The 13,783-nt window shown below is 44.3% G+C and overlaps 2 protein-coding genes across 12 annotated transcripts in view; both read left to right on the top strand.

The window, feature by feature from the left end:
- Positions 1–7,877, top strand: part of GOLGB1 (golgin B1) — a 76,363-nt gene extending 68,486 nt beyond the window's left edge. For 7 of the 11 annotated variants that reach the window (XM_070796794.1, XM_019953099.2, XM_070796579.1 and 4 more), the window contains 5 exons: positions 1,561–1,716; positions 2,613–2,710; positions 3,156–3,290; positions 6,119–6,224; positions 6,484–7,877. In XM_070796794.1, the coding sequence (XP_070652895.1) occupies positions 1,561–1,716; positions 2,613–2,710; positions 3,156–3,290; positions 6,119–6,224; positions 6,484–6,618 (630 nt within the window). In that variant the 3' untranslated portion in view covers positions 6,619–7,877. The remainder of the gene's footprint in view (positions 1–1,560; positions 1,717–2,612; positions 2,711–3,155; positions 3,291–6,118; positions 6,225–6,483) is intronic. The other 4 variants (XM_019953178.2, XM_070796506.1, XM_070796806.1 and 1 more) reach the window with 2 other exon arrangements.
- A 4,747-nt stretch (positions 7,878–12,624) lies between these two features.
- The window catches only part of HCLS1 (hematopoietic cell-specific Lyn substrate 1), a 35,203-nt gene continuing 34,044 nt past the window's right edge, over positions 12,625–13,783 (top strand). Inside the window, exon 1 of the mRNA XM_019952977.2 lies at positions 12,625–12,783. The gene's annotated coding sequence lies outside the window, so the exon portion shown is untranslated. The remainder of the gene's footprint in view (positions 12,784–13,783) is intronic.

Genomic DNA, 13,783 nt, shown 5'->3' with positions numbered 1-13,783 from the left:
GTTTGTGAGTGTTAAGTTTCTCATCACAAAAACTCAGGCATTCACCAAGGGATCTGTGATCCAAAAATGGTAAAGATCAATAGGCTGTACACAGATGAGGAAATTAAGGCCCAGAGATATTAAGTAATTTGCCCCAAATGTTAGCAGCAGGTCAGTCTGGGATAAAGATGGTAATGTACATGGAAAACACAGTGCCTGGTTTGTGTAGAAAGAAAGAAGAAAGAAAGTGAAGTAGCTCAGTCGTGTCTGACTCTTTGCAACCCCACGGACTGTAGCCTACCACACTCCTCTCTCCATGGAATTTTCTAGGCAAGAATACTGGAGGGGGTTGCCATTTCCTTCTCCAGGGGATCTTCCTGACCCAGGGATCAAACCCGGGTCTCCCGCACTGTAGGCAGATGCTTTACCGTCTGAGTCACCAGGGAAGCCCCTGGTTTGTGTAGAAGGCACTCATTAAATGTTGTTAAATTCAACTAACATTGAAGTATCAGAGACTGATAACACTGTTAACTCTGGCAGAGTTAAAAAAAATTTGCATTTAAAATTTGCGTTTTTTAAAGTAGGTTAGTTGGTCACAGTGAATTGGTAAAATTACAGACCCTTTGTTGGGGGTGTTTTCTGGGAGTTTTCAGGGGGTGCTATGGTGGGGAGACTCCATAGCAGATCCTATCCAGTTCCTCTTTCAGCCTACTCAGTTGTTTCCAAAAAGTTCTGCCCTTCATAGCTCTTAACACCTCCTCTTTCTACAAAGTAGATCCCATCTCAACCTTGTTATATTTGCTTTCCTGAAGATTAGACTGTGAGTTACTCTGGGCATTTGTCTTTCTAGGATGGTACTTGAAACTGCAGTGAATAGCCAGTGAAACATTTTTCATGTAAATATTTTAGTGGGGTAAAACACCAAAAAGGCACACAAATCACAAATACAGTCTGGTATATTTTCACGAAGTGAGGACACCTGTACAAGCAGCACCTAGATCAAGAATGAGAACATCTCCATCCCTAGGGTTGATCATTCACTTATTCATCATTCAGCAAACAAATAACTATTGTCTACCTTCTGTGAGCCTAGCCATATGCTGGGTATTGAGGATACACAGTGATCCCTCATGGAGTTCATAGTTTGGGGATATTAAAGCTTCCACTAACTGGGTCCCAGCTAACTAGGAGCACTGCTTCTTGGGCTCTAGTATGGGTAGTAGCAGATGGGCTGTCAGCATAGAATGTCTCCTTTCCAAGCCGCCACCCTAATTCTTTCCATGGATGCTCAGACTTTGTTTATATCTCTACCTGATTGTGGGCCTTCCCAGGTGGTTCAGTGGTAAAGAGTCTTCCTGCCAGTGCAGGATGCAGGAAATGCAGATTCGATCCCTGGATCAGGAAGATCCCCTGGAGGAGGAAATGGCAACCTGCTCCAGTATTCTTGCCTGAAAAATCCCACGGACAGGGAGCCTGGTGGACTACAGAGTTGTAAAGAGTCAGACATGACTGAGCATGCACACTGCCTGCTCCTGGTGAAACAGTCCTGTGGGCTAGTGCTTATCGTCTCTCCTATTTCAGTTCTCTCAACTGCTGGAAGAGAAAAATACCCTTTCTATTCAGCTCTGTGACACCAGTCAGAGTCTCCGTGAGAACCAGCAGCACTACAGTGACCTTTTCAATCACTGTGCAGTCCTGGAGAAGCAGGTTCAAGAGCTGCAAGCTGTGAGTGAGAAGGTGAGGGGGTGGGGAAAGTGTTGGGAAATTGAGCACGGATTATAAAGCATAAAGCAAAGCATCGAAAAGGCTGATGTCTTCAGGCTGAAGATTAAATAGGTGTGATAGAAACAGTGAGGAGAGGAGTGAAGGAATAAGGTCCAAGAAAAGCTGAAGAGTGAATGGATTAGAAGGAAAAAGATCATCAGTGAGGTTCAGTTCAGTTCAGTCGCTCAGTTGTGTCCGACTCTTTGTGACCCCATGAACTGCAGCACACCAGGCTTCCCTGTTCCTCACCAACTCCTGGAGCTTACTCGAACTCATGTCCATTGAGTGAGGTGGTGGGAGAGAAATAAAAAAGTGAGTGGTAAACAGTGATGACTGAGGCTTTTGGAAGGCTTTTTGCTTCAGGTAATAGGAAAGCGGTAGGAAGATTTGGACCTGAGAAACAAAGTTGGCAGTGTTGTTGACACCAGTGGAGAGGAGAGGTTGTTGAAGTCGATGAAGACTGGGAATGAGTGGAGGGGAATAGGACATGGCAGGAAGAGGAGAGGGGAGGGGAGGAGTGGCTGAATCAGGCAGGGACCAGAGTGGCTTCTGGAAAGTAGATGAGTCTCCAGTAGAAGAAAGTGGGATTCAGTGACAAGCCTTGAAACTTTTGAGAGGAGAGATTCAAGAATGAGAATCTGGAGGAAAATCTAATGATGAGTTTTATGTAGGAGATTATTAGAGCAGAAGATTCTTACTTCTAAATCTGAACTTGAAGAGAGTGATAACACAGGTATTCCTCTCCAAGATTTCTCTTTTTTCTCCAGTGCCTAAGCAAGTTTTCATTCTGCCTTAAGCAAGTTCTCATTTTGCCTAAGCACAGTTTCTTGAGTGGTTTCATCACTGAATTACTAAACTTATTCTTCCAGGGGCCACTAAATATAGATGTTGCTCCAGGAGCTCCCCAGGAAAAGAATGGTGGTCACAGGAAAGGAGATGCTGAAGAACTGAGCGAGCCACAGCTAAGGTGGGGGAGCAGCTCTCAACCCTGGAGTGTGTGCTGTGTAGGCAGCATTTGGGTGGTCATCTAGTTAGAATGGGAGTCCATGGTATGGATTTAATGTGTCGTCTTTTCTTACTGGCCTCACAGGATTAATGTGAGGATTATAAAGTAACAATTATAATAACAAATTGTGTGTGAGTAGTGTATGAAACAGACCCTCCCTACTCACACATATTTTACTAAGATTATGATATTCAGATGAGAGATATTCAGAAGTCCTTAAAATCTCTTACGGCATTTCCCGCAGCTTTATTTAATCCTTAGACAGACGTTCTTTTAAAATACTCATTGTGTTTGTACAGCCTTCTATAAATGTCCATGCTTTATAACCTTGGGAAGACTTCGAATCCCTGTATCAGCAACTCTGTCCTGCATCTAGTGATGCTGTTGTTTTCCTTTTGTCCTGAAGCTTTTCTGAGGCCCAGAAGCAGCTCTGCAACACTAAACAGGAGATGAACGAATTGAGAAAACTGTTGGAAGAAGAACGAGACCAAAGAGCGGCTGCTGAAGCTGCCCTCTCCATGGCCGAGGAGCAGATCAGGCGGTAAAGGACTGAAGGACACAGCCTTTCTTCATTTCTGACCCTTTCTGATTCTCTGTGTGTGTGTGCTTAGTCGCTTAGTCATGTCCGACTCTTTGTGACCCTGTGGACTGTAGCCCACCGGGCTTCTCTGTCCATGGGGATTCTCCAGGCAAGAATACTAGAGTGGATTGCCATGCCTTCCTCCAGGGGATCTTCCCAACCCAGGGATCAAACCCAGTTCTCCCACATTGCAGGTGGATTATTTACTGTCTGAACCACCAGGGAAGCCCAAGAATACTGGAGTGGGTAGCCTATCCCTTCTTTAGGGGATCTTCCCAACCCAAGGGTCAAACTAGGGTCTCCTGCATTGCAGGTGGATTCTTTCAGCTGAGCTACCAGAGAAGCCCTTTTTGATTGTACTTGTGTGCATTTCATGGCCAGACTTGGGAATAAAAAGGATCTAGTTCTCATCCTGAGATGGGTGCTGTAGCAAGAGTGGGATCAAGGCAAGCCATGGTAATCCAAGCTCAGCCCATCCACAATTCCCTCTTTGGCCCTGATGCAGAATGGAAACCGAGGCAGCTAATCGAGCGCTGCCTCCCCAGACCTGGCACTGCTGTTGTCCTGTTAGCACCCGACACACTCCACAATGCCAATGGAGCTCAGTGGGCTTACCGTTTAAAAGCAGCTCACCAATGCTTACAAACCTCTCAGCCTTACTCAGCCTGGCCTACAGACCATGACAGACTGACCTGCATGGTGCCAGACCATGCTGTCTGCATCAAGGCTGCCCCTAGAAAGCTTATCTTATGGAGGAACAGACACAGAAGGGGTCCTTTGCAGCCAATCGGGCTCTCATGAGGAGAACAGGCAGGGTGGAGCTAGGCTGGGCACATTGAGTTTCTCTTTCCAGGCTCACAAATCAGATTAAAGTGTTCCTTCACTCCTGAGAAAAGTGTAGGCCCTGTAAAGACAATGCAGGAGTTTTAGGCTAATCAACATCCCTTCATGTGGAGGAAACATCAGGAGTAGAGTTCCAGCCTCCCCACACAATTAAGTGCATCCCTCTAGGCAAATGCTTGATCAAGTGTGTGCTGTGTTACTTGCAGCCCCTTGATACAATTCTCATGGGTTTTTGTTTGTTTTTGTGTTTTTTTGAAGGATAATTGCTTTACAGAATTTTGCTGTTTTCTGTCAAACCTCGACATGAATCAGCCATACGTATACATATGTCCCCTCCCTTTGAAACTCCCTCCCATTTCCTCCCCATCACACCCCTCTAGGTTGATAGAGAGCCCCTATTTGAGTTTCCTGAGCCATACAGCAAATTCCAGTTGGCTATCTATTTTATATATGGCAATCTGAGTTTCCATGTCCCTCTTTCCACACATCTCACCCTCTCCTGCCCTCTCCCCATGTCCATAAGTCTATTCTCTATGTCTGTTTCTCCACTGTTGTCCTGTAAATAAATTCTTCAGTACCATTTTTCTAGATTCCATATATATGTGTTAGAATATGGTATTTATCTTTCTCTTTCTGACTCACTTCACTCTGTATAATAGGTTCTGGGTATCTACCTCATAAGAACTAACTCAAATGCGTTCCTCTTTATGGCTGAGTCATATTCCATTGTGTATATGTACCACAACTTCTTGATCCATTCATCTGTCAATGGACATCTAGGTTGCTTCCATGTTCTAGCTATTGTAAATAGTGCTGCAGTGTACAATGGGATACATGTTTCTCTATTAATTTTGGTTTCCTTGGGGTATATGCCTAGGAGTGGGATTGCTGGGTCCTATGGTGATTTTATACCTAATTTTTTAAGGGATCTCCATACAGTCTTCCATAGTGGCTGTATCAATTTACATTCCCCACCAACAGTGCAGGAGCATTCCCTTTTCTCCACACCCTCTCCAGCATTTATTGGTTGTAGACTTTTTGATGAGGGCCATTCTGACCAGTGTGAGATGATATTTCATTGTAGTTTTGATTTGAATTTCTCTAATAATGAGTGATGTTGAGCATCTTTTCATGTGTTTATTTCCCATCTGTATGTCTTCTTTGGAGTCTGTTTATGTCTTTTCCCCACTTTTTGATTAGGTTGTTTGTTTTTCTGATATTGAGTTGTATGAGCTGCTTATATATTTTGGAAATTAATCCTTTGTCAGATGTTTCATTTGCTATTATTTTCTCCCATTCTGAGGGTCAATTCTTGTTTTTAAGAGAAACCATTGAGTGGATAAAAACAGCTTCTTCATTAAATGGAGAAGTTCAAGTATTAAATAAATAAGCAAGTTAAGCAAAAAATGAAACAGAAAGCAATAGAGGCTGTAGTTCAGTTTAATTGTAAAAACCCCACAAAAATCTTTCTTGAATTCTTTTGCCTATTAGATTTTAATAAACAGGGAAAAAAATTAAAAGAGTTCCTCTGAGCCAGGTGTGGCATAGCAGGAAAAAAAGAGCATGGGGTTTAGAGACACAGCTGGGTTTTGAATTCTGGCTTTACATCTTACTGGATGTACCATTGCGGACAAGTACTTTTTCCCTCTTTAAGTCTTACTTTGAAGATAATAACACCAACATTAAACCTGAGGATTAAATGTATGTAAAGCACCTGATCCGGCATCTGATACACAGTAGGCAGTCAGTTCTTGGTAATTATTACCATCTCTGCTGCTGCTACTGAAAGAAACCTGTCTACACTTTCACTCCTTGCATGGGGACGGAGCCATGGGAGCTGCAAGTCCCTTACACTGCATCCCATGGCAAGATGTCCAGGGTGATTTCACCTGATCAGCCTCTCATGCCATGAACCAATGCCTCTTTTTTTTTTTCCCTCAATTCAGGTTGGAGCATGGTGAATGGGACTCTCCCCGGTCTCCTATCATTGGCTCCTGCGGCTCCCAGGAGCAGGCGCTGTTAATAGATCTTACGAGCAGCAGTTGTCGGAGGGTAAGAAGGGAGAAGGCTGAAGAGAGGGCACTGTGCTATCAGACGGGCTGCCTGTGTTGAGGGCAAGGGGTCAAGGAGAAGGAACATGGGCCTGAGACTGGAAGGGTGTGGAAGGCTGAAGGAAACTATTGGGATGTACCACGCTGCTGGCCCCAAGGAGCTTTCCTTTCAGGATGCCTCTTCTCTGCAGTGGTTGGAGAAGGAAACAGGGCAGATCTCTCTAGGGTGAAACTCTCTGACTTCCACATTTTCTTTTCAGACCCGGAGTGGTGCTGGATGGAAGCGGGTCCTGCGTTCGCTCTGTCACTCCCGGACGAGGGTGCCCCTGCTGGCAGCTGTCTACTTTCTGATGGTTCATGTCCTACTCGTTCTATGTCTCACAGGCCATCTCTAAACCTAGTTCTCACCTTCTGGACCACTCCCCCCAGAACTTGGAATTCCCTCACCTCTAACATCAAAACCATCAATTCCAGTGGAACAGTCTTCCCACTTACAGGTCCTCTTCTCCAATTCTCCACAGAAAGTGCCTGTAAAAACAGAGGTGGATATGAGCACAGGTTAGAGCTGCAGGGGCCAGTGATTCTGCTTTCTCCTACTGCCCAGGGCCTGACACTTCTGCAATGGTTATTGAGCCCAATGTTTGTTCAGGTTTTGCAGGGCTCTGATATTTTATGGTCCTGTGAAAGATGCTGAGGAATGTCTTTCAGCCAGGAGGATGGTTCCAATAAACCTAATAATCGGAAGTCCAGTATCATTCTGATTGATACTTTCTTTCCCTCGTGTATCTTATATTTTCTCCCACTTCAGAGAGGACGTGGACCTGCCATAAACATGACAGGGGGAATGTTCCAGGGAATATTACCTCACAGGAGTATCTAATTAGGTCTCTGGCAAAATAGAGTCAGAGTGGAAGGACTCCCCAGGGGTGTTAGCTGTTGGATCACAGAGGAGGACAGCATCTCCTTCCCTGTCTGTTCAGACATACTTGGAGTCGTCCTGGACTGTACGGTGAGGATCCCACTGCTTATCCCTTGATCATCACATGTGTACTGAGGTATGAAGTGGCCTGTGCCTTTCCTTTCACTGAAAGGCAAGAGGAGCTGGCTATGGATGGTGGAATTCAATACTTATCATTCCTGTGTTATCTGGATAAGCCTCCAATGTGGGCTCTACACTGGTAACCCCTAAGACAGTACACTAGGAACCAGCCCTAGGTGAGGCACTGAATCCTAGCCAGGGAGTTCAGACTGGTGTGACAACCACCCCTAGCCTCCTGAAGTCCAAAGCTGCTTTGCAGTTGGTGACACTCAACTCCAGCTTCTCTGCATGCCATCTACCCTCTGTGGTAACAGGGAGCTGAATAAAATAGAGGGAGACTATAAAGAAGACAAAATATTTAAATCCAAGCCTGAGAATGACAGCCAGGTTTGAATTCCATTTGTGCCTATTCCCCAGCCCCAATCCTTACCGATTGGTTATTTTCTCCTTTTGCACATGTCCCCTGCCTGCTCTCACTACCCAAAGAGGAGAGAGAACTGGTGGACACACTGATCTGCTCTAATCCTTTGTTCTGTGATGACCAAATCACGGTCACAGCAACCCAGGAACTTTCCTGAACAACTGTAAAATAATAAAATTATTTTCAGAATGAAATACTGTGGTGGTGTGTGAATGTATGTATACACAGGAGGTTACATATATGTGTTTGCTTGCTGAGGGGAGGAAGGGACATAGAGGAAGTAGGGATGGGGTAGCCAGGAGTTAATATAAAGGTAGAGAGCTGTGCATATCCAGGCTTCCTTCCCACTGGCCAGCATCTGGCTGCATGCATCTTTCTAGGCTTAACTATATCTCAGGTGGTAAAATGGAGTGAGGAGATGCCATCCTAATACTGAAACAAACAAAGCTGAGCCTTTGGGCATGAGATTCATGTAGGTTTTTGCCTGAGCCTGGAAGAACTATCTGGTGCATATTGAAAATACTTGATCCCTAGGGATCCCTCTGGGTAGGAGTAGAGTAGGGAAGGTAAGTCTCATAGGGGAAAAGCAGAATGGGCAGTATTATTTATATCAAGTCCAGAAGCTCCAATACTTTGGCCACCTGATGCGAAGAACTGACTCATTGGAAAAGACCCCGATGCTGGGAAAGATTGAGGGCAAAAGGAGAAGGGGGCGACAGAAGATGAGATGGTTGGATGAAATCACTGACTCAATGGACATGAGTTTGCGCAAACTCTGGGAGAGAGTGAAACCTGGCCCACTGCAGCCCACAGGGTCACAAAGAGCAACTGAACAAAACATCAGGTCAGTGCTTGAGAAAAACTAACTCACTTTCTTGAGGTACAATAAGTTTTGAACCACGTCTATCTGACTTTAAAGCCCATGCTTGCTGTGTTTTACTGCCTCATTAGGAGTGAACTTGGGACATTTGCTAAAGAGAGATGGACTTGCTTTTTTTTTTTTTTAATTGTATTGAAGTCTAGTTCATTTACAGTGTTGTGTAATTTCTGCTATACAGCAAAGTGATTCAGTTATACATATTTTTCATATTTTCCATTATTATCACGGGATATTAAATACAGTTCTCTGTGCTATACATTAGGAACTTATCATTTATTCATTCTTTACATAATAGTTTGCAGTTACTAACCTCAAACTCCCAACCCATCCCTCTCCCGTCCACCCCTCCCCCTTGGCAACCAGTCTGTTCTCTGTGACTCTGAGTCTGTCTCTTTTTTGTAGGTAAGTTCATTTGTGCCGTATTGTAGATTCCACATATAAGTGATATCGTATGGTATTTGTCTTTCTCTTTCTGACTTAGTATGATAATCTCTAGATCTGTCTATGTTGCTGCAAATGGCATTACTTCATTTCTATGACCGGGTATTATTCCATTGTATATATGTACCATATCTTCTTTATCCAACATAGGCTTTCTTGTCATCACTGATTAAATACTTTGATTTCTCTAAACAACTGTACCTGGAAGGTGTGTCACAATATCTGGTCTGATTGTTTCTATTTTTGATGCAAATTTAGGATTCAAAATGGTCTAGAAAATTTTCCCCCTTCTACAAATTTACTCTTCCTTATAATAACTTTGGTGCTGCCATAATAAATAGGTTATCAGGTAGGAAAAGTAGTTAATCTCCACATTAGGTATAGAATCCTTAGATTGCCCTCCTCTGTATTTTGGACAAACATCCAGGCCCTGTTTGAATCTACTGGGGAGCTCACGACTGAGCAAGTCAGGTCAGAACTCAATGTCAATCAAGATTAGGAGAGGCTTGGTCAGATATGGTGACAAATACTCCCAAATTCTCAGTAGCTAAAACAGCAGTTATTCTTTAGGATTCTCTTTTAGTCAGATTCCAAGTCCCTCACACAATGAGTGGGGCTCTACTTGTGTTGTCATTTTCAGTTGGGGACCGTCAGCCAGGGCCCTAGGCTGCCAGAGGAGCGACTCCAGGGAGCTGCAGGTTGTCTTGTGTCAATTGGAGGGAAAAAAGCACAACCTAAAAGTTGAGAATTCTGTTTTATTTGGCAGACAAAACTGAGAACTTAAACCCAGGCCGCAGCCTTCCAGATAGTTCTCTGGAACTGCTACAAAAAGGTAACGGAGAAGCCAGGATATATAGGAGTAAAGACCGTGCAGATGATACCACCCTTATGGCAGAAAGTGAAAAGGAACTAAAAAGCCTCTTGATGAAAGTAAAAGAGGAGAGTGAAAAAGTTGGTTTAAAGCTCAACATTCAGAAAACAGATCATGGCATGTGGTCCCATCACTTCATGGGAACTAGATGGGGAAACAGTGGAAACAGTGTCAGACTTTATTTTTTTGGACTCCAAAATCACTGCAGATGGTGATTGCAGCCATGAAATTAAAGACGCTTACTCCTTGGAAGGAAAGTTATGACCCACCTAGATAACATATTCAAAAGCAGAGACGTTACTTTGCCAACAAAGGTCTGTCTAGTCAAGGCAATGGTTTTTCCAGTGATCATGTATGGATGTGAGAGTTGGACTGTGAAGAAGGCTGAGTGCCGAAGAATTGATGCTTTTGAACTGCAGTGTTGGAGAAGACTCTTGAGAGTCACTTGGATGGCAAGGAGATCCAACCAGTCCATCCTAAAGGAGAGCAGTCCTGGTTGTTCTTTGGAAGGAATGATGCTAAAGCTGAAACTCCAGTACTTTGGCCACCTCATGCGAAGAGTTGACTCCTTGGAAAAGACTCTGATGCTGGGAGGGATTGGGGGCAGGAGGAAAAGGGGACGACGGAGGATGAGATGGCTAGATGGCATCACCGACTCAATGGACGTGAGTTTGAGTGAATTCCAGGAGTTGGTGACGGACAGGGAGGCCTGGCGTGCTGTGATTCATGGGGTCGCAAAGAGTCGGACACAACTGAGCGACTGAACTGAGCTGAAAGACCCTGCAGACAGTTGAAACTACAAAAGATTACTGTTAACTAAAGAAAACCAAATTACTGTTTATTAAAGAAAAGCTATGACAAACCTAGATGGTATTAAAAAGCAGAGAATTACTTGCCAACAAAGGTCCATCTAGTCAAAGCTATGGTTTTTCTAGTAGGCATGTATGGATGTGAGAGTTGGACCATAAAGAAGGCTGAACACCAAGGAACTGATGCTTTTGAGCTGTGGTGTTGGAGAAGACTCTTGAGAGTCCCTTGGACTGCAAGGAGATCAAACCAGTCAGTCCTAAAGGAAATCAGTCCTGAATATTCATTAGAAAGACTGATGCTGAAGCTGAAGCTCCAATACTTAGGCCACCTGATGCAAAAAACTGACTCACTGGATAAGACCTTGATTCTGGGAAAGATTAAAGGTGGGAGGAGAAGGGGACAACAGAGGACGAGATGGTTGGATGGCATCACGGATTCGAGGGACATGAGTTTGGGCAAGTTCTGGGAGATGGTGAAGGATAGGGAAGCCTGGTGTGCTGCAGTCCATGGGCTTGCAAAGAATAGGACATGACTGAGCAACTGAACAACAACAAAGAAAACCAGATATCTCAAGTTAATGAATTTTCTCTGCACGAGAAGATTTAAGAGTCTGGGCTCATTGTTATGCATCTTAGCTATCTAGGGCTAGTGTCCTGTTCTTTCCCTTGCTGAGTCCCCTTAAGTGTGCCTTTGAGGTGGGTGCAGTGGCTAAGGACTTGGCAGGGGGCAGCTCATTTGTCTCCATCCTGAGTTCCCTTAGGGCTCACCTGTGGCTTGATGTCAAGGAGCATAGCAAAGTTCCTGCTGGTCTTGAAGTCTCCACTAGAAAGTGATGTGTTTTACTTCTTATATTTTGCTGGTCAGAACAGTCAGCCAAACCAAGACTGCCTTCAAGAGGGAAGGGAGGGACAGAAAATCTTGTGGATTAGTAATAGAATGCCACAGGGACCTTCCGTCATCTCGTACCACCTAGTTCTTTCAGATTTCTTCCTACTTCTGTGGTTGTTCAGACACTAAGTTGTGTCCAACTCTTTGTGACTCCATGAACTGCAGTATGCCGGGCTTCCCTGTCCTTCACTATATCCCAGAGTTGGCTCAAATTCATGTCCATTGAGTCTGTTACGCCATCTAACCACCTAACCATCCTCTTCCACCTCCTTCTTTTGCCTTCTGTCCTTCCCAGTAACAGGGTCTTTTTCAATAAGTTGGCTGTTTGCATCAGGTGGCCAGAGTATTGGAGCTACAGCTTCAGCATCAGTCCTTCCAATGAATATTCAGGGTTGATTTCCTTTAGGATTGACTGGTTTGATCTACTTGCAGTCCAAAAGTCTTCTCCAGGACCACAATTTGAAAGCATCAGTTCTTTGGTGCTCAGCCTTCTTCATGGTCCAAGTCTCACATCCGTGCATGACTGCTGGAAAAACCATAGCTTTGACTTATTGCTTGGGACTAAATCTTTCTGAATTAGCTCTGACTCCTCACCTCCCCCTAAAGAATATCTGAAAATTCCTCCCTCCATGTCTATGTCTTACCTTTCCCCTATGAGTTAACTCCCACATCTATTATATGTAACCCCCAGTTTTAAGTACTGTGGGTAATGTAGTGAGTTTCTTTTTAAATCCTCCTTTCAAAATCCACATAAAAATCAATTTTTTCCATTAATCCTTTCTTGATCCCTTCAGTCCATACCAAATTCTCCAAATTTCTTTATTATAAACAGATGCAACTGCCCATCTGTTTAGGGTACAAATGCTGTTCTACAGCATTCTTCTATGTTTTCTAGTTAAATATTTTGCTTCCCTGACCAGACTATAAATTCTGAGAGAGCAGCACTTTTTTTTAAGGACCTCCGGAACTCTCAAAGTCTTGCAAAAGAGCAAGCACAGAACATTTAATCCTTTTTTATTTAAATGCCTAAGCAGAAGGAACTGACTCAAACTTCAGGAAGCAGTTGTGAAGACAGAGTGGCAGGAAATGACAGAAAACCTGAATACGGAACTGAAATAGCAGCTTAGAGTTTCTTGCTCTGAAGTGGCAGCAGCTAGAAAGGGGTCGAGTGTCTTCGTGAGGAGCTGAGAGAGCAAACGCACAGTTGAAGGTGGGTACTCTGGGCAGTGGGTATACGGGAGCACAGGACAAGGGTTGAAATGAGACAATGCTACCTGGCTGTTACTCCTTGCTGAGAGGTGAAGTCATTGCTAGTAGTCGTTTAACCTTTTATGGCCAGAAGGCCAGCCTGGTGGTGAGTGGTTGTAGATAATGAGCATGTGAGGATGGAAATAGAAACACCGGAGCCCAGGGAATGGGATTCAGCTGCCATCCAGGTCTCTTGGTTTCTGCCGACAACCTGCAATTCTCTCTAAGGCCCCTTGCTTCTAAGCACTGAGTTGGGAGAAGGATTACTGGAGGTGAAGACAGTCTCTGCCCTTGGAGAGCTTATGGGTCTAACAGAGAGACAAAACCCACAGGAGACATTGCAACAGATCAGGAAGTAGTTGCTAATGTACACCAGTGCTGAGAACCAAGCGCCAAATGAAGTCACGGTGCTTCGACTAGGGCTGGTTTCTCTGTTTGTAGGATCACAGAATCCCAGAGGGTCAGAATACAGGGGACTTGATGGACTAGTGAGGTTAACCTGTTTTCCATTGGGAAAAACAGAGTTTCAGAGATGTTCAATACTTTACCAAAGTATTGATAAATGCCTGGTACCTGGCAAATGTGTACAGACTCTATCTTGACTCCCTAACCCATATTCTCACAGGAGCTTAGGAACAGAGCTGGGTGATCTGACTCCCAGTCCCTGTACTTTACTGAGGCAGCCTCATAAGTAGATCCTCGATCATGCCTGATATTCATGGCACCAGGCCTCAGCCAGTTACTCTCTAGGCTCCCACCTCTAAAAAGCACCTTTGGCTTCCCTATTCCCAGCCAGTAGCTCAAGGATGCTAAATTGGCTCTGTGTCAGGAACCTTTCTGTTTCAAAAATACATGAGGATGAGAGGCTTATGGGAGAGTCAGGCTGGGGCCTAAGAGGAGCAGTAAGAAAGAGGACAGGACCATCGGTCCTCACTGCTTCCTTATTGCTCATGAATATTTCA

Source organism: Bos indicus, chromosome 1 (assembly GCF_029378745.1).
Source record: "Bos indicus isolate NIAB-ARS_2022 breed Sahiwal x Tharparkar chromosome 1, NIAB-ARS_B.indTharparkar_mat_pri_1.0, whole genome shotgun sequence".
NCBI classification, from domain to species: Eukaryota; Metazoa; Chordata; class Mammalia; order Artiodactyla; family Bovidae; genus Bos; species Bos indicus.
Note: the sequence above shows the minus strand (reverse complement) of the source record. Positions and strands in the feature narration are given on the sequence as shown.